Genomic DNA, 26,147 nt, shown 5'->3' with positions numbered 1-26,147 from the left:
TATCTTTTCAGTTTAAGAAGTAATGAAAATACGATAGATTTTAAGGATACACTACTTTGGGTCAATAAGTGGTGCAAATTTTTATTCGGGGTTCGTAAAAAGGATGCGTTAGCAAAGAAAATGTTTCCCAAAGCTGCATTGGATTCCTCATAGGATGAAATTTGATTAAAGAATGATTAAATGAAATTAATAACGCGTGCACAAATATTTCTAAAGATGAGTATGATAAGATTTTCATTGCGAATTTCTGGAAGACTAATTAATAAACAATGAATTGGTCCACCGGCAGTTGAGTGGTAAAGTAGGTGAATACTGGTATTTCAGTCCGGGATTCGAATCTCTGAACGGCCTGGCTGCATGGGCATTTTCGTGGTTTTTCCTCATATGTAATGTGAAACGAGTCAGTTTCCCTTAGGAAGTCCTCCACGAAGACATCTCTTCCCTTAGGCAAGCAGCCCTCTAGTGTTTTGCCATAATCAAATAAACCAAACAATAAATTTAAAAGCTTTGGTTTCAAATTACTACTTGTAGGAAGGATAAAATTCAGCATTTCGTGTCTAATGAAATTTAATCTTTGTGGGCACCTGAAGTGGATGCTTATCACCCCTTTTTATTTTATTATTCAGGTGAGAACGGTTCCGGTCATAATTTGAATAATTTTTTTCAGGGCCAGTTTTGCACATTACAGCGCAGTCCCTCCCAAGAAAAAACTTACTAACTGGAATGTTCTTCATAAAGATCATGAATAAAGAAACTAGATGGAAATATATAGTTTTTTTATGTTATTACTATTTCAGAAAGAAGTCTCAAATGCAAGTTTTATCTTTCAGTGATGTTCAAAATTATCTTGATTTATGAAGGTTAGGTTATTTAATTACGGCAAAGCCTCGAGGGCTATCTGCCTAAGGGGAGGGATGCCTTCGTGGAGGACTTTCCAAGGGAAACTGGCTCGTATACACGTTACACATGGGGAAAACCACGAAAACACCCATGCAGCCAGCCCGTTCGCGGGATTCGAACCTCGGACCGAACTACCAGTGTTCAGCGACTTTACCGCTCGGCCGCTGGTAGGCTGATTTATGAAGGCATTATACGTTGAAGTAATATGGTTGCTATGATTAAAATGAGTGATCATGCTAGAAGAGTCCAGGTAAGAAGACGTAAAATGTTTTTTTACACTTTAATACCCATCACAAAATAAATATTTCGTTCACAGATTAAGAATTTGACTTTTTTTTATCACGTTATTCAAAGCGAATAATTAGGTGGAATGATACTAATCGCAAGCAAATTAATAAGTAACAAAACACATCTAGAATTGTATGAAATATTTTGGGAACAACATATTTAACAGTTTCAATCCATGTATTAGGTAATAATAAAAACGCTGAGACCTTTTTCGCTTTAAGCACATATAAAAATAATGACGTCAGTTAATTTTTAAGGACAAGAAGCTGAAGTTCACACAGGAAAAAATCTCTCGTCGCGCAGTCGTTTAATCCAAGACGTAAACAAATTTGGAGTAACAGTTCTCGACATGTTTAGTCTCATATTTTCGTGCCTCCTATCGTCTCTTTATATGAAATAAATTTCAAAGAAGCAGATAAAAGTGTGACAATAATTTACTCTTGGCAAAATACTCGAGGATATTAACGCTTTTAGAAAGAATATTCGCAGGAGAAGGGGTTGGTATTTCTGTTATACATTTCCAAGTTAAATTCGAATTTTTTGCTTTCTTTTATAATATACATACATAAACACATATCATAATATATATATATTCAGAGCCGGTCCCAGCGAGGGGCAAGATGGTGCATGGCACGTGGGCGGCAAAATTTAAGGGAGGCGAAATGATCATCAAATATATTTCTGCCAAAAAAAAGGGGGGCCAGTTTTTAATTTGCACGTGGGCATCCTACGGTATAGGATCCGTACTGTATATATTTTACATATGGACTTTCTGTAATAACACAGTCGCAAGCGGCTGAATTCTAATCATTTGAGGATGAAAAGTAGTTCCTCTTCGGAATGCTAATAGGAAAATGCCAACGGATGAACAAAGGTAATGTTATAGTTCATGACAGGTAGCCCTCATCTTCTAAACCAAAATTAAATAAGGCCAACCCAGAATTGGACGTAGTTTTAATTATACTTGTAAAAGGTGGTGCTGAATATTTGGTAAGCTATTTAAAGCATTTTCCTAAAATAGCACTATCATAAGGTGACCAGATTTTAACATTGATAAAGCGGGACACTATACCCGGGGGGGGGGAGGAAATTCTTGATTAAAAATTTGGTTTATATGGAGCACAACAAATTTTCATAAAACGAAAAAATAGTATTGTAATATACTTTTTTAAACTTCAACATAAGTACAATTTACAAATATATTACATTAAAAAATTACATATAGTATTATTTTATTTTTTGGCATATTTCGCATTTGAGTGAATTCTTTTGGTAGATTGCTGTCGTTTTTTGTTGAATAACTTTTGGACAACTTGTGATATACAAGACCTTAAGGAATGTTTGTGATTATTAGCATGAAAAGACACAAGTCCTTCTGCTAATGCTAATTTCTTTTCTTCGTCTCCATAAATTGTTTTTCAAAGAATTCCTGCATTTTGGAGGAAGATGCAGTAGTATTTAAATATCCTTTGTCCCCGAGTGCTTTGAAATATCATTTTTCCAGCCGGGGGAAATAGAAAATTCACCATTACATTTCTCACATTTTACCATGTGTGTGCTTTTGGTTTTTTTTAACAAAAGAAATTCACTTCATAGATCACCTTTGAATTTGCTTCTTCTGTTCTTACTCATTATGTTAAAAATCTAAAGAAGTAATTTATTATAAATTTATAAACTATATTATAAATTTTTATCTATATATATTGCTTAAAAACACAATAAGTAGGCATATAATTACATGAACATATTTTATTAATAGTTTAAAAAATAAATTAATTTGTTTGTTATAAAGTAACGATATTTTTTAAATTATTTAAATTTTAATCCTAAATTTCTTTTTAAGTAATAACAATACTAACTTGTATTATTTTCCCTCTGAATTTGCCGTAACGTAAGTTGTAAGCTTCAATTTCAAGGCCGACGCTAGACCTTTTTCCGCCACTATAAAATATAAATAATGAGAATACTGTCTGCTAAATTCAAGAAAATTTATGCGTTTATGAAATAAATAAATTACGTATCTAAATTATCTGAATAGCTGATATTTTGACATCACTTGTTTAACTAGTCCTATCACGCAGTACGATGTGTATCGTCTGAGAGACAGTTACAAAATGTTTTCGTCAATGCCAATGCCAAAAAATGCCAATAAGTCCAAACAATGGTGATTGAATTCTAACCATTGATCAAGAATGCGAACTCTGATAAGCAGTTGTCGATCATCAATTAGCAACAATTATTTGTTATTATTAAAATTTAACGTTATAAAATTTAACAAAAATAATATAATATAAGACTCATATCCTGGCGAAGTAGCCACATGGCCGCCGAAAACCGTATTCTCCTGCCAATCCGTAGCTTGTCGTGCATTATTTCCAAGAATCGAGACATTTTTAAAACGTCGCGGGACAAATTGTTATAAATCGGGACTGTCGCGCTGAAAGCGTGACGTCTGGTCACCTTACACTATCACCATAAATTAGGATCAGGAAAAGAAGTGGTAGGTCGGCCCAGGTTTCTATAGTCAGCGGCTAAATTAACTAGCTGCATTGACATTTGTAGTTTTCCCTATATATAAGAAAAATAAGAACCTATCTTCTCTACAAATTTCTTCATAAAGCATTTTCTGTTTCCAAGCAACGCTCTTGAACTTTGTCATAATTAACAAACCTAATCAAACAGCCTATTACTAAATAGCTTCAGAATGTCGGCTTGAAATTTGAGCACAGACATCCACTGACGCGTAAATATTCACCTGCCTCATGATGATGTCCTGTATAGAGGAAAAGGTTCAACAACCAAAAATTGCTTACTGTTGAAAGAAAAGCCGGAATATTCTCTAAATACCACAACCGGAATATCCTCTAGATCTACAGACCGATTCCGAATGTTCCGAAACCCTTTTTATCAGAAATGCGTCGTGACTACCACAGCATTTCAACAAATTCAACAGTCCTTATTTTTAAAACGTGATTTAGCTCTGCCTCTTCATCGACCTTCAGAACCAGCCTTCGCCCCCTTCATTTGCCGAATAAATAAAATCCCTGACCAAAACTAATTTGACCCAGGTTCAAATCCTGGCGAATGGGTTACTACATGAGCATTTTCGTGATTCCCCCCCCCATGAGTACATAAAATTAGAAGCCAACAGTCCTCAGAAAATCCTCCACATTTCCTTTGCATTTTAGGATAGACCTGGAGTGCCGCGCAATATTTGATTAAATAAGCTGTCTTCCATTGATCAACAGTATGCTTTTCTGAAAGATCTTTTACCCCCTCAGAGAATCTTTCAGGAATGCAACCCTCCCCTTAGATAGTTGCCGCGTGATTTGCCGTATTCGATTAAATGGGCAAAGAATTCACGGTGACGGAATGCCTTAATGGTTTTACTTACAATAAAAAGAAATCAATTTATCCACAGCAATATTAGTTACTACAGTTAAGATTAATAACTGCAGTCAGCACGGGAGTGCTAACTGCAGTTATTAATACTGCAGTTAGCACTCCAGTGCTTTGCAATGATTAATTAAAAGTAATCTAATCTAAAGAAATTCACGAAGTTGGTTCGGTTATTTTTTTGATATAACCTACCTATGTATGGCATAGCACGCGAGGAGCTCTTTGTTTTTTCATTTAAACAGGCCAAAAATACGAAGACTCTTTACAGATGCCTTAGTGAAAAATTTTCTAAGAGAACTGGCTTGTATTTATATTACATGTAGGTAAGATCAGTCTATTATCACTCAGCTGTCATTAATTTTAGGTGGTCTTTTTGTTAATCTATAGCTTTAGTTTCAAAATGTTCCCTAAGCATTAAAACTCCATATGAAACAAAACTTAAAAATTTGAAAATATATTGCTTATGAAACCATTCGCTTAAAAAAAGAAAGGAAAAGAAATTATACAAATAAATTCGCAGAGGAGGGAGGGAAGTTTCATTTCTCGTGTTCATAATGGATAATCGCGAGTTCAAAGGCAAATGTTGCTCCTCAGAAAGATTCATTTTCAGTTACCCCTCCCTCCTCCACATATCCTTAGCTGTTTACCACACGTGGTTTTAAACATGAAACAGCTGAGATAAAAGAGAAAACTTTCAGCAATGTCAGAAACTGGATACAGATATTTCACACAGATACTTTGTCGCGAAAAATTTTTTTCTTTGTTGTTTTGTAGATACTCACTTTTTATAGATACTCACTCTCACTGCATGCTGCTTTAGAAGGAAAGAAGCAAATATGGAACGGCTTAGACCAAGTCATCTGCAAAACGTAACTAATAACTGAAGTTGCGTACACAATACATTTTTACATACGTACTTCAAGTTCTTAACCGCGCGTCCCCAGCGGTTAAAACAGCTGGATACTGGCAGCTCAACCTGCTATAAATTCGATAACAGGCGAAAAAGCTAGCTGCATGGTTGGTTTCCGTCGTTTTCCCCACGCGTAACATGAATACAGGCCAGTTTCTTTCAGAAAGTCATCGGCGAAGGCATCATAACTTTTAGCCAAATGCCCTCGTGGCTTTGCCATATTCAAATAACATCACGTTCTTAAATTGTTGTCAAATAATGAATAGATATGCACATGCAGAATTCTGCAAAATATCAAGCCGTTCTAACAGTAATAAATATTTTAAATGCATTCATTTTATTCCAATTCATGAAAAAATTACTAAAAGATATAACTAAAAATAAAAATAGGCTTCTAGTCGCAGAAAACGTGAACAGCCGGCACCAAATAACACGTAGTTTTAATTTTGGAACAGAAATTCATATAGAGTTGCAAACGCTTTATAATTTATGATTGTTTCCCGTTTATTATTCAATAATTTTTTTTTTTTTTTAAGTTAAATATGAGTTTACTTTACTCCACTCTTAATAGACTATATCTCTAACATATTCGTATTAGAAATCTTGCAATTATTTAGAGATGCTTTTAGTGCAACATTCCCCACACACACAACAGCTTTCGAAATGATGTTTTGGCGTTTCGAAATGATGTCGAACAGTGCTGAAAAATTATTCTTTAGTTGGTATTCTTCCGTTATCGGAACCGGATTGAAAAATGTATGTATGTATACATGTTATATAGTACATGTTTGTTTACGGCAAAGGCCTCGAGGGCTATCTGCCTAAAGGAAGGGATGCCTTCGTGGAGAACTTTCTAAGGGAAACTGGCTCGTAAACACGTTACACATAGGTAAAAAAACGAAAGCGCCCATGTAGCCAGCCTGTTCGCTGTATTCGAATCTCGGACCGAACGACCAGTGTTCAGCCACTTTACCGTTCGGGCGCTGGTGGACCTGTATGTGTACATGTATGCATGTATTATATATGTATGTATGTGTGTATACATATACATACATATATTTCTGAATCAGCTCCCGATAACAGAAGAGTACCTTTTTGTTTCCCTAGCAGAATGTCTGGATAATTTGGATCATTGTCATGCTGAAAGCTCAGTTGCTAACCGCATATAGCTGTAAATTTTGGTTTAGTTTAGGTTAGATTATTTGAATACAGCAAAGCACACGAGGGCTGTCTGTCTAAGGGGAAGGATGCCTTTGTGACGAACTTTCCAAGGAAAACTGCCTCGTATTTATGTTGCACATAGGGAAAACCAACCATGCAGCAGCACATTCATCGGGTTCGAACCCAGGAGGAATCACCAGCATCCAGCAGTCTTTAATCACTTGGCCACTGGTGGGACCTAGCTGTAAATTTTGAATTGTTTATACATTACGTTTAAATATGTAGTTTTATTATGAACACTTTCCTCATAAATCTCCTTTAAAGCAGTATATAAAGCTTTTTTAAAAATGCCTTTATTATTGCACTTTTTCATCATGTCTTTGGTTTAAAAAAAAGGATACACTGGATCTTTTCCATTATAGTTCAATAAGTGTCAAAGATTTTCTTTGAGGGAAAACATATATATATATATATGCTAACTTCACCTAATAATTATTAAGTGAAGTTAACTTACCGCTAAACTAAATATCTTGTTCTTATTTTCAAAGTAAGTGTTGTCATTAGAAAGGTTTTTAGAGACATCCTCATTGTATTTCTTCCTTTATTTATTTAAATAACTAGCATGAGATATAGGTTTCAGTTTCTTATGCTTAGAAAAATTTTACCCTATTTGAAATGACCTGATAACAAAATTAGGATTTCTAACTAGAAGTATCAAGTTGATGCATATCTTTCTAAAGAAAATTGTTTGTCACGAGGTATCGTATAACGAAATGATCCGCTACTTTTTGCGAAAATTACTTTTAAACGATTGTTTAATAAAAATATTTACAGTTGCCATTTTAAGATATCCTTGATACACCATTTGATTCTTTTTATTCTGTTTTATCGAAGCATCATTTCAAAGGTCCGTAAAATTGTTTTGAAGACTTTTTTTTTTTTTTAGTGTCTTTTCGCAATGTTTTTTTCCTTAGTGTGCGGGGGGGGGATTAAAGAAACGGGATCATCAACAAAACTGAACTTCTATCTGCAACTGCATCTAATTTACTTCGTTTTATCAATTTTTCTTTTAGTAATGTTGTAAACATTTCGAGGCTTTAAATTTACCATTTTTACTTGCTATGTAAACAGTTGAGGCTTCGTCTGTAAATAGCAAGAGGTTTTTAGTTTACTTCCTGTGCAAACAAATTGACTCTGTAAATAAAATAAAATCAAAGTCTTTCAGCGGCCTGCAAATACGCATATATTGTTAATTTTTGGATATAAAATAGTACAGTCGAATGAATCAATAGTTACTAAGTCAATATTCCTTAAGCTTAGCTTAGATTTATTTATTAAGTCCCCAAATATTCTGTTAAAGCTGGGTAAGTTCCAGGGCCAAATTACGTCTGCGAAAAAATTCTACAAAATACCCAGGACTTCCAAAAAGTATATTCACTAAAAGATTTTGTACACTGTTAACTTTAGCCTCAGAGAACTGACTGATTTAAAATCTTTTCAACTTGCTTTCGCTACATATAAATTTCTCGGCTACTTCCTGCAAAATTTCTTAAGGGCATTCTCTATATTGTTGAGTCAGTTAAGTGAATGCAATTATTTCAGACCACAACTTCTACGTTTAACAGTGACACCCGCTTTCTCTCTCTCTCTCATAAAGCAAACATCAAATTACCCTAGCCTAAAAACGTAACTCATTCTGTTCGTCATAATTATAACGATACCGAAACCGCAGTAAATTTTGCGGGCAATCTTCTCTGTATTCATCCACCTGCAATTACAAAAATTAAACATCAAGGACACGAGAGAGGGTCAAGACAGGAAGCTTAAATTATCTGATTGACTTCTAAGACAACTTCCCAAGCAGCAATGGACCAGCAAACAACTTCTCAGATAAGTTTTTCCTTTCATTTGCTCCCCTTCATAAGAGTTTCGTCGTGGCAAATTCCGAAAATTAAGTATATGGTTCATTTTCATTTCATTTCAACGGGAATTTCAGATTACAGTTATGAAAAATATTGCATTTGTTTAACTGAAAGTGTTCAAATGATAAATATTCCACATATATTTCTAACACGTGGGTAATTCATCTAAAGAGTATCTTCATAATCAAATTTTGCACACTTTCTATTTCAGTTTTGTTTCAATTTCTACTCCATTTATCACTCTTCCCTTTCATTTCAAAGCGCATGGCGATCTAAAAACAATGCTGCCTTATTTATGTTTAATCGTATACAGATAAGATAATCGCATTCTTTTTAAACTGCAGATAAGAATAAAATTAGTCTATTATCGTATACGCTTTATTAACTCTACCATTGATCCTTTAGGTTTGATGTTTTTCCCCGGCTAAATCTTAAAGTAACTTTGCTCAATTTTAACTTCTGAGTAATAAATTTAGTTACAAGCAAAATTTATAAATAAAACTCTACAGGTTGTATTTAATAACATTTTATTATTTAAAATGCGAACTTCACTATTAACGAAGTCACTATACTGCATTTTGAAACAATCCATTCTCGGTTAAATTTTTCACCATAATGAATGGTGCATTTGAATTATTTGGTCACACGAACGACTGATTACCGGTCAGTTAATTAAACATGAAATTAGGGTTAATGTAACAGACTGAGAAACACACTGAAAAAAGCTTTTATTCTCCCGATGTCCACCAGTGGCTGAGCGGTAAAACCACTAAGCAGTGGTACTTCGGCAGGGTTTAAATTCCGGCTATATGGTAGTTTTCTCGATTTTCCCCATGTGTACCATAAATGAAGCAGTTTCTTTTAAAAGTCCTCCACAAAAGCACAGCAGAAAATTCTAATAATTTAAATTATCCATTAATTTTTCATTGGGCCCACCAACGGCCAAGAACGATACAGTCGCTGAACACTGGTAGCTCGATCCGGGTTTGGAATCCCGGTGAATGGGCTCGCTGCATGGGCGTTTTCGTGGTTGGGTAACGTGTATACTAGACAACTTCCTTTAGAAAGTCCCCCAAGAAGGCATGCCTTCTCCTAGGCAGATAGCCCTCGAGTGCTTTGCCTTAATGAAATAAACCAAACTAATATTTCAATTCTTAAATACGGGTTCAATCCACTTAAGAACCAAGAGTTCGTATACTGTGAGTATTACGAGAGATCAACCAATGTACATAGCCTAGAAACGGCAAATGAATAAATTAGTAATTACGCTCCGGGTTTAATTCACGAAGAGAATCGAGCTAGGTTTTTTTTTTTTTTTTTTTTTTTTTTTTTTTTTTGGTTGTTGTTTTGTTTTTTTTTGTTTTGTTTCTACATAGCTAATGAAAATTTTACTCACTCAACTGTCTTCACGAAAGTGTTTTTTTTTTTATCAAATAATTAATCAGTTAATCTTTGCATGGATTACTGTTATACATTAATCGTGTATCAGGCTTAAAAGAAAAGCGACTGCAAGAAACTCTTTTTTTGGGGGAGAGGGGGAATACTGAAGTCAACGAAATGTTAAGGCGGATTTCCTTGGAAGATGTCCTAGAAAATGTGCGTAATACGAAAGGTAACTTTAAATATAAAGTTTGTTTTACTACAGAAGCCTTCTGTAGTTAAGGTCTATAGAAAAAAATAGATGTCCCTTGCAAAAATAAATAAATAAATAAATAAAATTAATTTAATTTTTAGCTAATATGGGGGGAAAATATGCTATATATTTTCGCTGAAAATGGAGATATCGGTCTATTTTTATTAGGCCCCGTAGTACTTACGGTGTTAAATAATTATATTCATTTGTGAATGAATTAATTCGACGTCGAAAAAAGGTGTTAAGTAACAGTTTTAGAAATGTCCAATATTCTTCCCATCAAAACGAATATCAAGCACTTTTTTAACAAGCATGTGATACTGCATGTGCATCAGATGGCAAAATTTCTTATTTGCAAACATATTTCTAAAATCGGAATAAAAATAAGTACTAAATAACAGAAGCTCATGAAGCTACAACAATCAATAAACACTATTGATTTGGATACTTCATTTTAATTTACTGTTGAAAAATCCGAAACCACCTCCTTCCAAATAGCTTTTATTTGAAAATTTGCTCAATGCAGATGTCATCTTTTTGAAAGTACGCTTTGATCCCCTTTCATTATCTATCGATATTTTTGTCAAAGCTATTTAGGGATTAAAAAACATCTTCCAATCGATGTTTCACATGGAAATCCACGTAATAATCACGGTTCGTTATTTCAGATCGTGCTATTTTTATGGTTCTGCCAATACCTAGTTCTCATTTTATATCGATTAATTGTTGCAGTCTTTGAAGCCAGTTAAAAAGCAATAAGTATGTATGCGGTGGAGTAGTGCCGACATATTGTTTAAATCACTTTTGCACTGATATTTATTTTGAATATTCTTTATATCATTTTTCTCATTAATATCTATGTTTAAATTCTTCACACCTCGATTCTGTTTAGTATATGCATAATAGAATGTCTGATTCCATATTAAAAATATCTTAGTAGTGTAAGATAAAATAGCCCTCCACTAAAATAGCCATCCATTTTAGTGGAGCCCACCAGCGGCCGAGCGGTAAAGACGCTGAACACTGATAGTTCGGTCCGAGGTTCGAATCCCGCGAACGGGCTAGCTGCATGGGCGTTTTCGTGGTTTTCCCCATGTGTAACGTGTATACGAGCCAGTTTCCCTTAGAAAGTCCTCCACGAAGGCATTCCTCCTTTTAGGCAGATAGCCCTCGTGTGCTTTGCCATAATTGAATAATCCATTTTAGTGGAAAACAGTCTCGTGTTACAGTGTTCATAACGATGTAAAATGCAACAGGTTTATAAAATGTTATTATTTGCCCGCCAGCGGTCGAACGGTCAAACCGCTGAACACTGGTAGTTGGACCTGGATTTAAATCCCGGCTGCATGGGAATTTGTGTTTTTCCTCATGTTTAAGTCAGAAGACAAAGAAAGTTAAGCTTTTCGTAACGCTGACGTCACTTATTTATACAAATGAGCGAAACGAACACACAAGGGGCTGGTTGGTTTATATGATTACGGCAAAACTTCGAGGGCTACCTGCCTAAGGGAAGAGATGCCTTCGTGGAGGAGGTTCTAAGGGAAACTGGCTTATATGCACGTTACACATGGGGAAAACCACGAAAAGGCACATGCAGACAGCCCGTTCGCAGGATTCGAACGTCGGACCGAATTACCAGTGTTAGTCAGTGACTTTACCGCTCGGCCGCTGGTGAGCGAACATACAAAGAGAGCAGTTACTTTTGAGCAAACTAAGAGTCAGTTGCATCGCATAAGAGTTAACCTTGTAGTATAATAACGTTGTTTTTAACGTAAATACCAAACTTTAAGAAATGTCTTCCATGAAGTCATCCTCTCACTTAAGCAGACAGTCCTATAGTGCTTTGCCATAATCAAACAATTCTAATCTAAACGATTGAATATTTGACGAATGATATACCATCACCGTGAAATTTACTTTCATTTTACTAGATTTCTTCTTTATCTTGAATAGACAATCGTATAATTTAAAACCGATATCCAGAATCATTTGCATCAACATTCGGGTATCCATGAATTTTCTTTCCATCGCAGCTCATGTTTTCTTCACTCACCTTCATATCATCCATTTTGCATCCCAGATTTTCATTACCTCATCGTTCATTTTTGTTGTCATTTATCAGATAATATATCTTCTCAAATCATCCCAATTTATAGTTCGACCTTGGAACTGCTAGTCAGGATAACCGATGTATGCGCGAATTTAAATGCTATATAGCAGGGGTGGCCAAGCTCCCTGATAGTGCGAGCCATTTTTCAAAATTTGAAATTTTTCGCGAGCCGCAATTAAATACGTATTTAAAAGGTATGCAAAAAAAAGGTATTAAAAAAATTTTTTTACATAAATTATATTTATTGGAAACATAAATAAAAGTACAAAATATGTGTATTGAATTTAAATATTAAAAATTAAACACATTTACTTTACTTCTCTTGATAAGTCTTTAAAATTTGGTGAATAATTGGTGACAGCACTTCACAGTAATTGAGATGCTGGTTAAAATAAATTAAAGCTACTGTTATCTTAAGCATAAATTTAATACGAAATTCAACCCTGCGATTATTCTGCTACTTTATTATAATCAATGATATTAATTAGAATAACTTGCTTTTAAGTAGTTTGCTAGTTTGCATCTGTGTGCTAATGTGCTAAATGCACATTTTCGATACTGTGATTTCAAATGTATCATATTTGAAAGTAAATATTTACGACTGCAAGTAATTGAACAGTACGAATGTATCTTCAAAGCACGATTTCTCAAAAAAGTAATTATTTTTATCGGCTTTACTCCAAAACATGTTAGCCGCATAATATGCTTTTTAAGATCATTTTGCAAGTTTATTATTTCTAATTCTAGATGTCCGGAATTATTAAGTTGAAAATACTCAAAATACATTGTAGAGAAATTATCTTCGGTACTGGCTGACCTTCCGTTTTGGACAGGGCAATACCCTTTTTTCGAAATTTCCCAGGCATCTCATCGTTTCGACAAAAAAATAACAGTTTAGGGTAGTTTTCAATAAAATCTATACATATGCTTTTACTAGGCAGACGTTAATTATTGATACTAACTTGTAATTATGCGTGTTTAAAACTAATGAGCTATGAAACTACAACCTATTTGTCGTTCCTCAGTTTCAGACAATCCGTCTACACATTTACAAGAAGTCCAGACTCCAACAAGACAAGCAAAATAAAACTTAAGATTTTATTTAAAAGCTACTTGCGTCTTACAGATAAAATTTCAGAAAATTTAGCCACTGCTACTAGCGGGGATCTTAGAAATGAAAATATTTAAATTTGCACATTACAGAAGATGACTCCCAATACCCGACTAAACCGACTCCAACTACTGCAACTTAATAGTTCTGAACACTAGCAAATACATGCAAATTTTTTCTCTTTTCTTTTTTTTAGCCATGAATTGGTATGAAATATTTTTACTGTGTACTCTCGCCCTGGGTATCCCTGTTCTGAAAAGCTAGGCTAATCTGCTGCTGAGCGATGAAATCGCTAAACATTGATAGTTCGACCCGGGTTTGAATAGGCTGGCTAAGTGAGAGTTTTCGTGATTTTCCACATCATTAATTGTTTTCGCGATTTATTTCGTAAAGTGAATACCAGCCAATTTCTTTTAAAAAGTGCTCTACGTCACACTAACCTTTAAAAAGCTAGGGGTGAGGGTGCTGCATTTTCAATCTCTACTAAACATAATTCTTAAATTATTTATAAGTAACATGGCATTCTAAAATATGTATAAATTTAATTACCTTCTCATACATTTAAGCTAAAATAACAAGTTTTGATACTCACATTTATTTTCTAGCTTTTCTTGACATACATGTAATATTTCTTTATATAAATAGTTTCTATTTTTTATTCTAGCTTTTCTTGACATACATGTACTATTTTTTTACATAAATATTTTTTTATTTTTTATTCTATCTTTTCTTACTTCTACTGAAATTTCTTTCATAAGTTTTCAAGTGCTTTTTTAAGTAAAGAGAAAATCAAGGGAGAAAATCTTTGTCTACATTTCCTAAACTGCGAACTGCAATAAACATATATTGCATGATTTTTTAATTATCACTGTAATTAACACAAGGTATTAATTTTGCTATAAAAAGCGCATCATCTGAGTAATCTTACTAGAATTGATTCACGTTACCTTACGGCATAGGGCTCTAGAAATTTTTAAACGAAACTTAATAATTAAGCAAAAAGTATTTTTCGACGAGTGTGGCTAACAGCACATTTACTGTACAACACTAAGGCCTTTCTTTTCTTTTTAGCACTTAGAAACGCATGTGCCTAAAATACGGAACGCACATAAACTCTTATTCGAACTATGAACTTCAAAATAAAATTGGAAATAAATGCAGCATTACAGCTGAGACATCTACAACTATTTTAATGACATGAATCATCCGTCACATCCCAATAGCTCCGAATAGTGCTTTCGTTTCGCTACGGAAAAAAATTTCTTTCCACGTAACACCGTCTTTCAACCTGAAAAGCCACGGCTTAGTACAATATACAAAATTATAACAATTTGAAGCTTCTTCAGAGAGCGTTTCTTAGATAGAGAAGGAAATATTAAAAGTCATGCAGCGTGAAATTTGTAAATGCGTAACGGAAAATGTGAAGATCACTGCACTCAAAAGATTAATGCACTACAGTTTTACCCAAAATTCCTATGAACCATCTCTAAAATAAGGTTTTATTTTTTTCGAGAGAAAAGAGCTAGAGTAAAGCATGGTGCTTTTACTTCGCTAAAGGTATCAGAGACAGTAATAACGGTTTCTTATACCATCGTGACTGATCGCAGTTATTACATTATTAAATTCTAGAAACATATCCAAAACAAAAGAATATTCCCTGTTTCAATACATCAAGCATTTAAATACCACTGTAAATTCTTAATGACAAACGACAAATCATGTGCATAAACGATGCCGATTTTTTTTTAAATTTATTTAAGTTTCAAGATTTAAAATTAAGTTACCCTTAAGCAGGTTTTCTCATTTCTTAAAAAGTAACAAATACATTTCTCAAACTCCTTTCTTTACAAACCGCGGTTATAGTCGTATCTATAAGAGGATTTTTGGATACCAATGACAACTTATTGTCGGCCTTCATGTACACAGCCATGACGTGTATATAGAGTCGACATTCACGGAGGTATTACGATATGAGTGCTAAATGCAGCTGGCTTTCATTCATCATAAATATAACTATACCGAGTCCATAAAAGTCCGTACTCTGCCTTTAGTTTTGCAACCGTTGGTAGCAGACAACTTTCCAATTGCAAAAGTGGTGTGGTGTGGTGTATTTAATTATGGCAAAGCACACTAGGGCTATCTGCCTAAGAGGAGGGATGCCTTTCGTGGAGGACTTTCTAAGGGAAACTGGCTCGTATACACGTTACACATGGGGAAAACCACGAAAACACCCATGCAGCCAGTCCGTTCGCGGGATTCGAACCTCGGACCGAACTACCAGTGTTCAGCGACGTTACCGCTCGGCCGCTGGTGGGCCCAATTACAAAAGTATTTGAAATGACGCTAATATCCATACTTTGGGCAAAGTATGGATATTAGCGTCATTTTTACATTTAAAGAAAGTCATTTTGTAAGACTTCCGAAATCTAAACTTTTATACGTTCCATCTGGTCCTTACACCTATATTAAAAAAAAAAAATTGCATTTGTTATAAAAGGTAAAATACAAAAGGTGTGACCGCCGTACGGAAACAGTTGACTGAAGAGATAATGAATATTTAAAACAGATCACATTCAGGGGACGTACACATACTGAAGAGAGAAATGTTTGTATTTTTACCAACTAAAAATATATCACTTTAGAAAAAGGTTTCCAATATTATGAGAATGTAATGAGGAGCATTTCTAAGCAGATTACTCTGAAATGTATTAATATACATATTTTTCCCCAAAATGGAAATCTTAGTTACAGAATCTTACAGAATTCATAGTCTAAAAAAACTAGCAGGCTTCACCATTGGCACGAAACCAACTCTTAACATTATTTGCATTAATTAAAAATGAAAAATATTTGTAATTTAACTTTTAGTACGATTGTGATTCTAAAGTCATAAAACTTCATGAGAATATTAATAAACTATTTTTAGACTTTAGTGAAAATTCTGTCGGCATACCAAATGCAAAAAAGAAAGAAAAATTATAAGACACTAGTAAAACACGAAAGAGTGTCACTGAAGGGAGTTTAACAGAAAAAAAATCAACCTTGGTATTATCAAATTTATTTATTAAAAGACCCTTTAGTGCAAACTGAAAATAACGTACTTTTTTTACTTTATTTTCTATAGTCGTACGAAATTTTCCTAAATATAAATACAGGAACCGAAAGAAATTACATAGAAAGTTAGATTTCGTATAAATATATATATATATATATATATATATATACAGATAAAATTAATTTCTTTAAATTTGAAAATGCTAAAACGTGAATATTTGTATCATTTAAAACAATTTTGTAACAGGAAGTATAATGTTTACGATCAACGGTTACGCACTGTATAATAACTGCGGCGGCACCTACAGTGGCCGCAGTAATCGCTTTTGGCCATACAAGCTGTGTATTACATATATAATTCTTTAACTGTAAATGTAGCAAAATATATATATATATATATATATATTTGAAAAATCTACTGTACAAAGCTGCATTATTCATTTTTGGAATACATGAATTATTAACTTTTGTAAATGTATGATTTAAATTTGAAACCGTGAAATATAATTTTTGGTACTTATATATAGCCTGTGGACCAGCCTAGTAGCGCGATTTAGCGCCAATTACGGATGACCATGTCCTACAGAATTCCGTAGTAACAATTGGTGACCGTTGTTGAAATTTCCGCCACAGCGGGATAATACGCAAGCACCTTTTTATTTATTTTGTTACGCTTTTGAAATGGCTACAACAAAAAAGCAATCAACAATAAGAAAATAATTTGACAAAGCTAGAGCTCCCGCAATGCCTCACGGCCTGTACAGTAGAATCTTACTTGAGGCCAGTTCTTATGTGTCTTGACCAATTGCGTTTTAAAGAAAAAGTGAAATTTAATTTAATATTGCATTTAAACGCTAAGGGAGGAAAAACTGTTTTTAGTGCTAAAATTTATCGATGTATTCATTGCCTGATAAATTTTATGACCGAGGACATCTACTGGTAAAAATCTTAGGGTGCTCCCAAATTAGAATAAAGCAGTGCACTTAAAAAAAAAAAAAAAAAAAAAAAAAAAAAAAAAAAACGAGGGGGTGAGGGAGGAGAATTTTTCGGAAAAAAAAAAGGAGGGGGGAATCTGAAAGTTTCAGATTTTAAATGAAGGGGCTTTTTTTTAACGTTTTGTGTGTTATCTTTATTTATTAAATATCATGTTCTTTGCACTTCAGTTCAAAAGCAATGTCGCAAAATAATTTCAAAATGAGCATATCTTTAGAATTTCCGATACACAGTTCCGCGCGCTGGAGATAAAAAGGTTTCCCCCTCCGTAGAGTATTGTCATTGCTCGCTTTTAAATCATTGAGTTTGTTAAACAAAAATTCATTAAAGTTTCACAAAATATGAAATCGATAATAAAAAAATTCCAGATTTCAAATTTGGGCTTTCAGATGCCCATATTCGCAGTAGGATTACATCATTCAAAATTGGATGGCTCTAGGTACCGTTGTTTTATCACAATGCGAGAAACAAATACATTTATGTAAATTCTTCATTATTTAATTTCTTCAAATATAATATAGGGCGATAGTATTTGGTGGCAACGACTTGAAAAGTGATACAGCCTTTTAAAGTTTTCAACGCAAAATCTCAAAACGAAAACAATAGTTTTTCAGGGACAAAGCTCCTTTGAACTAAAAATTTAGTTACAAACTGACATCTTTTGATATTTTCAAAAATGGCAACGCATTTTAGTTCGAAACTTAAGCAAACCTCAACTTCCGTTTATTTTTATTTTGAGGATAACTATAGAATTGTTCTCCTTCTCATTCCCTGTAGTCCATACTCGGGCCTAATAAATATTCGTACACGATAAAAAATAACATTTGAAATTGTTGCTTTTTCAACGGTGACAGCATGTATGCGCGCACATTATCGTGTCTCAAAAGCTCTCTAACAATAAATACAGTTTTGGCTTGATCATACAGATGTTTACATGTCTCACCCACACACGCCCGGAAAAGTCCATAATGCACATATTCATTTATTTGAAAAGTTATCTACGTAAAAATCTTCTAAGTTCCCGAGACCTCAGAGGTCAGAAAGGAGAAGAGGATAGGAAAAAGAAAAAGGGCAGTGCAGAAAAGCGGGTTCATTGATTATCCTCATTTGGAGTTGCCCGCCAAATATATGTATCTCAGCAGTGACTCAGAATCCAGATGAAGTATCAAGGCCGCAAAGTATTTATTATACTGTTTCACAGACCTTTGATCGTATATTATTAGCATTAGTTCGCTCGAACTTCAGAATAAGGCTACGTGGCGAAAACTGCTGAGAAATGAGCGCGGCAGCGGGAGATTATCGTTGCGAAACACAGCTGTCGGATATATTAAAGTAATTCGTTGATAAATAATAAGTCAGTTATAGAACTACATCCAAAACTAGTAATACGCGACGCCTGTTTCCGTTCTGGCACCCTACGGCTGAAGTTTCTTTTCCCATTCTCCTTTCCAGGAAACTTAGGGGAAATTGTTACAACTTAATAAATTTGATTTTATTACGATTCGGCTACATCAGTGTTATAAAGAGCTACGAAATCAGAACTTTTGATTAAAACAAAAAAGTATAATACTCATACATAGAAATACAAAACAAAATGGTCTAAAATTCATCTTAAATTTGCGTATGAAGCTCGTTCATTTCACAAATCAGATGTGTTTAAATATCCTAATTACTAGTTCCGAAGATTTCGAGAAGTCTCTGCCGCCAAAGGACCCGGATTTGGAGTTTTTAAATTACAATTTTAGTATCTGCACGACGTTACAGTTCCGCCAAGTCATAATTTTGTTCCCGATTATTTAGATTTTAATTATATGCAAAACCAATTTGGTGTTTTCTCTTAACCCACATAGCCCCCAACGACAATTAATTTAAATTCTGTCTCTAATTTCCTTTTTTCTTTCTTTCCTCCTTCCTTACGTTTTTAGAAAATTTCAGCACCTTGATAAGAGAGCCTAAATTTTTGGAAATGATTCGGCTTTGGTAGCATTTTGAGCGCGTTTTATTCTATAGATCAAAAAAGCTGAATTTTTTAAACAGAAATCTAATCCTTTCTTAAATATTCATTCGAAATCTTACTCTCTAAAGCACTAACATGAAAATCCTGGATACAACCTTATGACTAATTTAAAGCACTGAATTTCCATAGATGTTAACAACCAAGTCCGATGCAGTTATGAGGCGAATAATAAAGATAAATTACATCGCGTATTATTTTAAAGACAGTGCAAAGAGCTTAGTTTATGACAAACAACAATAAAATTATACATAACTTTGACTTTAGCATGGATATTCAGAAAAATCGTTAATTCCTACACTTAGAGAGGTTTGTTAAGTCAATTATGACAAATCACACGTAGGCTTTCTGCATAAGGGAAGGGATGCCTTCAAAGAAGGCTTTTCTAAGAGAAACTAGCTCTTATTTACGTTGTACATGCAGAAAACCATGAAAAGAACACCGAGCCACCCCGATCATCGTGATTTCAACCAGGCTCAAAAGCGATTCCTACTATTAATATTCAGCGATTTTATGCACACAGTCACCGATCAGGCCTTAAAATAAACTGTGTTGTTTCTCATTTTTTCAGTAAACCGCTCACAGCTTTGACGTTCATGAAGAAATCTTCCCATATTTAAAAGAAACGGTAAAAAGATTCATTGAGCTTTACTAATTCTCTTAGTTTTTATAGAAATTCTTGGGAAAGATTAAATTCAGCGTTTCTTCCTTTTTGCTTACATTCTACCCAAACAGAAGAAGCGTTGTTAAGAAGGGTACATTTTTTTTTTTCTCCTGATGAAGGAGGCACGGTCAAGTCGTTAGAAAGACTTGACACTGAATGTGGGAACATTTTATGAGTAATAAAAGAGAAGATAGTGTACGAAATAAGCAGTAAAAAATTATTTCCAAGATTTTCTCACCCAGTGTTTGTGAAAATAGTCATATCACTTTGTTCACGCAACAGAAAAATTACAATGAAACATAAAATGATGTGTTTGAGCCCAATTAACAAGAAAAGGTGACTGTCTTGCAATATTATGGTCATTTGCAATCAGTGTACGGTAGCTTCCAGTGTACCGCAACTTCATGACCTGATCCGCCTAATTTTTTTCTATGAACATTAAGTATGTTCAATATATTAATGTCATGCAGGAAAATGTACCTTCGTACACCGCTAGTAATTAAAATTGCAACACCACGACGAAACTAGCAAATCGATGTAAATACAGAAAGCATGAAACTGATTATGAAAGAAGTGCACATGCCAATAACGCTTAAATCTTGACCCACGAATGTCCAAGAGGATAGCCATGTGCAGATGGTTGAAGGACCCTGCAGCCACAACACGCAGCCGTAGTACATACAGTATGTGATAAGGCAAGATGAGTCTGCTCGTATGATAAGATCGTTTTGAGTTCTATGGCGGTCACTATTGCGTCTGCTTTTAAAGGAACAGCATAGACGTCTGCAATGATGGGTTGCACGACGCACAAATGGCGTGACATCTCAAGCAAATCTCGCTTCTACATGTAATAATACGAGGAATGTACGCATATGGTGCCTCCATGAGAAGCATTCTTTGGAACTTGTCTTATGCATCGTCATACAGGGTCAACAGCGAGAGGTATGATATTGGATGCAAGTGGATTGGAATCCCGCTCGCATATGACACTCTTAGAAGTCAGTATTATGTTACAGAGATGTTACAACCTGCGGTTGTACCATATCATAAGGAAAACCATACAGCAGTCTACCCAGCTACCAACAACAACGACGTACAGATGGTTGGTTACGATTCTGCCTCTGCCGGAGCACTTTTCAGATCTATCCGCGGCTGAATAAGTTCAGTCTATGGCGGTGCATACACACTGGAGCAATAAAGACTACTAACGGCTATATAACAGATGAACTATCTATATAACAGGCTATATAACAGATGAACTGGCTATATAACAGATCATGGCTATATAACAGATGAACAACAACATCTTAAAATTGACTGCGATATCCCAAAATGTCATCCAACGTATTTCGAATATTGTCTCACCGTATAACAGCAGTTATTTTTAGTTATGGTGGCCACATTCGGAGTACACTGTATATCCAACGCACATAAAATTTTAATGGTTCCATCTTTGGACGAAAAGGTGTAGAGCGTTACCGGAATACGGAAAATAACAAGAGAGCTTTCTGCCTAAAAGAAGAATGCGTTCCTGGAGGACTTTTTAACGGACACTTGCTCGTATTCAAGATACACGAAACCATGAAAAGCAACCATGCAGCCATGCCCTTCCATTGAAATCGAAACCGTGTCGAATTCCCAGTATTCGGCGATCTTAACCATTAGATCACTGATGGAGCATTGCATTATAAGGAATTTATAAAATAAAATTAGTCATCTTTTGTCGTTGGTGGTGTTGGATTAATAGCCAGCAACGTTTAGCAATCAGTGCTTAGTAATCGCCAATAGAATTCAAATACTCACTCACTAAACATATTCGCGTGTTAATATACTAGAACAGTAAAATACACATCCGCTCTCAATATGAGCAACAGATGTAACTTTGTAAAACTATTTGAAAACTTCCAGCACTGATGCTTTTCCTGCACGTCCGGCCTCCGAAATGTGTTTCATTTAGAAGAATGTAGCCAATGTATGCTGTATTTATGCACAATATTTATGCACATGTTTTTCCACTATCGACACCCAATTTCCCTTGTATTAATTATGCATGTAAATAAAATAATTCTCGTTAAATATGCATCTTCATGTCAACCCTATAAATCTACTCAAGTAAATGGGAAATCGCATAGTTATTTTTCAATATAAAAACAACAGATCAACGCTCAATTGATCATTTGTAACAATCAGTAAACAAATCAGTATTTTTCCTTTTTACAAAAATAATCACAATGAAAAGTAAAGTTAACTGCATAAACAACCAATATTAGGGTTTAAAGTTAAGGAAAAATCTATAAGATTTAATGTTTTACGAAAGATAAACATGCTTTTGAACTACTGAAAAAAAATATCCATTCTCAGATATATCCATCTCATGAAAAACATCGATGTAATTCCTCTCACTTGATGTACACGATTTAAGACCATACCAAAAAAACAAAAAATTCTTAGAATCTCTGCATCTTAAATTTAATCTTAATCTAAATCTTTAATTTTTAGTCACCTAATTTGTTAAAAGAAGTATTACACGTACTCACCAGTTTTTGAAAGTAGGTTTAACTTATTTAAATCAGTATTCATTGCAGCTTTTCTGGGTTTTACCTAAGAAAGGTATTGTTTACATGTCGTATAAATCTCAAGATCATCATACTAGTCGGACAGGTTTCTGCGGAAATGAAGACTATGCAAACCTACGCATTCTGGCAATAGTAATTTCCTACTCACTCTTAAAACACCAAACGGTGTCGATAAGTCAGGGCGTCAACTTGTTTACGTCAATTAAACACTTACCTTTTCATTCTCACTAGACATGACTAATGCAGGTGTAAAAATGCAGCAGCTTCTTTCCTAGTTTGAATGAGAGTATCGTGAATGCACTGATGCAGGCGGTGAACAATTTCTATGCAATGAATACAAGCAATCTACTGTTCTTCAATTATCAGTAAGAGCTTAAAGACACCACGTGTACATCCGCCTATCGGATTACTGCTCTTCTGTCGGCTTGTTAGAAGTTTTCATAAACCATGGACTTGCTTCACATTCCGAATTTAAACAAATTTCAGATTTAATGTGACGGCTTAGTTTCTCCAATTTATGGTAGCTGTAATTGGTAAAATATTGCACCTCTAAACATATGTAGTCAACGCGGGTTTTTAAATCCCTTTTCGGTACTATTCGGTTTTGAGGGCCGTAAATAATCGCCAACCTATTGTTGATGCCAGTGCTGCCAAAAGTAATTGCGGCAACCCTAACACAAGAAAAAAAGTATAATAGTAAACAACTATCTAAATATTGATGTTTTAATTTAGATGAAAGTTTAATTTCATATAATATTTCGCTACCGAGTTATCGCTAAAGCATAATGTCATCTCGTTGGTTGTTCAAACATAATTTTCTGTAATGAATGATGCCTTTTCTTTGAAAACATTTTCCGTAAAGTGCAGAATCGCCCGCTTATTTCTTTGCCGCTTTTTACAAGGGTAAAAACAATTGGAATTTGGTCAATTTTCTTTTACTTTTTTTAAGTGACAACAGGTCGATGTGTACATAGATAAAGTCAAGGATGTGCGCAGTGCCATTTTTGTGCAATTCTGGGATTTTTTTTTTTAAGGTGAAAATAAGTCGATGTGCACATGGATACCGAGTATGTGTAATTCTTAAAAACGCGTCAAGCAGTGGGTGATTCTGCACTTTACCCAAAATTCTATCGCAGACTTTTCATCATAGGAAATTCCCAAATTGTTAAATCCATAGGATATCAAAAAAGGAATTAAAAATTAAACTGGTATTTCAATGGCGTCTTAACAAATATAGAACTATATAAAGTTACGCAATCTGAAATCAGCGCGTACGCGAGATTTGGCACGCTGTTAAATGGACGTGTTTGCTAGATTTGGCACTTTCCCGCATACATTTTCGCTGCAATTTTTTTACGGCCCTCGAAACCGAATAGTACCTATTTTTCACAGTTTACGCTCAAAACGAGGACATGAGGGTATTAGATTTAATAATTTGATAACATAAATCCAGTTTTTCCAAATTTCCATTCATGTCTGAGTTAAAGGAAAGATTATTATTATTGTAAGATACCTTTTAATCTGAGCTTCTAAAATGACTCTACCGGGTTTCCAACGTAAAAAAGGAAGTGTGTGTGTGTGATTACGGCAAAGCCTCGAGGGCTATCTGCCTACGGGGAGGGATGCCTTCGTGGAGGGCTTTCTCAGGGAAACTGGCTCGTATACACGTTTCACATGGGGAAAACCACGAAAACGCCCATGCAGCCAACCCGTTCGCGCGATTCGAACCTCGGACCGAACTACCAGTGTTCAGCGACTTTACCGCTCGGCCGCTGGTGGGTCGTAAAAAGGGAAGAAGAGGGGGAAAAATCCCTCAATGTAAATTAAGCTTAGTTTGGAATAGTGAGTTGTGCCAATTATTTTAAAATGAGCAGATTAAAGCTAGAAACACTTTCAGTAAGGTAATTATAATTTTTCTGGCACGCCGTGACTTTTTGAGGCAGATATTTGCTAATTCAAGAAGCATAAGGTATTCATCTTCCAGTTTCCAGTAGTACATTGCTGATTATTTTAATAAATTAAGCTATGACAGACGAATACATTTCTTAATAATAATTTGATATTTCTCGATGGCTGCAAGGAAGCTGATCGGATATTTGGTGTTTCAACAGCGCCCCTAATGAAAAGTTTCATACCATCATTTTTAATAAGCGTTCCTAACGCTATGCAGTATCTATCTCTGCCACAAAATCTCGATATAACTTTCCTACTAGTGCACTATAATTACATTGTAAAATAATTAAACATGTGAATTAAATTAATATAAGTGGTCATACTACCGCTTTATTTCTATTTATTAATTAATAATAAGTTAAATATATTAAATATTTAAAACTTCTTAACGTAACAGGCAATCTCTAACTAATCTAATATCTTGTAACCTATTAAAACAAATTATTTACACTTAACTTCACATTATCCGGGCGCAGGTTATCCGTACATATCGCCCAAAAGAAAGAAAGAAATGAAAATTCCAGTATGCTAACAATATTCACTCTTTGATGGATGCCCTAACTTATTTGTACGATTTTTCTGCTACCATTTTTATTAATTTTTCATAAGCAAAATCAGTTTTACGATTTTCATTAACCTAAAAGTTTTTCTCTAATTATAAATTATAATAACAATGAAGAGGAGCAGAATGTTTATCAACTAGGAACGACATGAGTAATTTCTAAGATGATTTCTCTGCAATATGCAAGAATAGAATAGCCACGTGCCATTAGATTAGACAATTTCCCCAATGGAATCTTCTGCTAACTTTAGTTCTCTTGGCTCGAAATTTTGCTTTTCATCAGACGGTTTTTGCTTATGAAAAACTTGCTTTAGTTTTAAGAACATTATTTGCAGCATTTTTGGGTCTGTGGTTTAATGTTTTTTGCAAGAATGAGCGGGCATTAAGTAGTCAGCCAAACAAGGAAAATTATTTTAACAATTAAACAAAAACTGGATATAATTTCTAAGTTAGAGAAAGTTGAATTATTTCAATTGCGTATCAAGTTAGGTATTGGCATTCAAACTGTATATGATTTCAAGGAACAGATTTAAAAAGTCATCAAATTGCACGCGACCGTAACACTGGAGCTGTGACAAACACAAAGAAGTCAGTTAAAAGTTCTTTGTTTGATAAACGTGGTGCTTGTTTGATGCAGTGGATCGATTCAAAATGTGCAAAAAGCACTCCTTTTTCAAGTCAACAACAACAAGAAAAAACTGTTTCTCCCCCCCCCCCAAATTCTTTAGAGATTTGAAGGTTTATTTTAATGCATCTTCAGACTGGTTCACAAATCCTTAAGAAAGCTTTTTTAGCATTCGAGAAGTGTGTTTAACGGGTTTAAAAAATTAAAAGTGAATTATTTAATCTGCAGAATTTTTATTAAAAATATGGTAATCACACACAAAAAAAAAACTT

General features: G+C 34.4%; 1 protein-coding gene across 4 annotated transcripts in view; it reads right to left on the bottom strand.

Moving 5' to 3' along the window:
• Positions 1-26,147, bottom strand: part of LOC118197486 (uncharacterized) — a 71,442-nt gene that overhangs the window by 18,524 nt on the left and 26,771 nt on the right. The window contains exon 1 of one of the 4 annotated variants that reach the window (XM_085807375.1): positions 22,950-23,192. The exons of 2 other annotated variants lie outside the window; for them this stretch is intronic. In XM_085807375.1, the coding sequence (XP_085663501.1) occupies positions 22,950-22,970 (21 nt within the window). In that variant the 5' untranslated portion in view covers positions 22,971-23,192. Of the gene's footprint in view, positions 1-22,696; positions 22,814-22,949; positions 23,193-26,147 lie in introns of those variants that run through there. One more of the 4 variants, XM_085807378.1, reaches the window with a different exon arrangement.

The sequence above is a fragment of the Stegodyphus dumicola genome, chromosome X1 (genome assembly GCF_044657685.1).
Source record: "Stegodyphus dumicola isolate Sdum_Otavi_A_Nest chromosome X1, ASM4465768v1".
In the NCBI taxonomy this organism is placed as follows: domain Eukaryota; kingdom Metazoa; phylum Arthropoda; class Arachnida; order Araneae; family Eresidae; genus Stegodyphus; species Stegodyphus dumicola.
The sequence above is the reverse complement of the archived record's forward strand: the minus strand, read 5'-3'. Positions and strand labels throughout refer to the sequence as shown.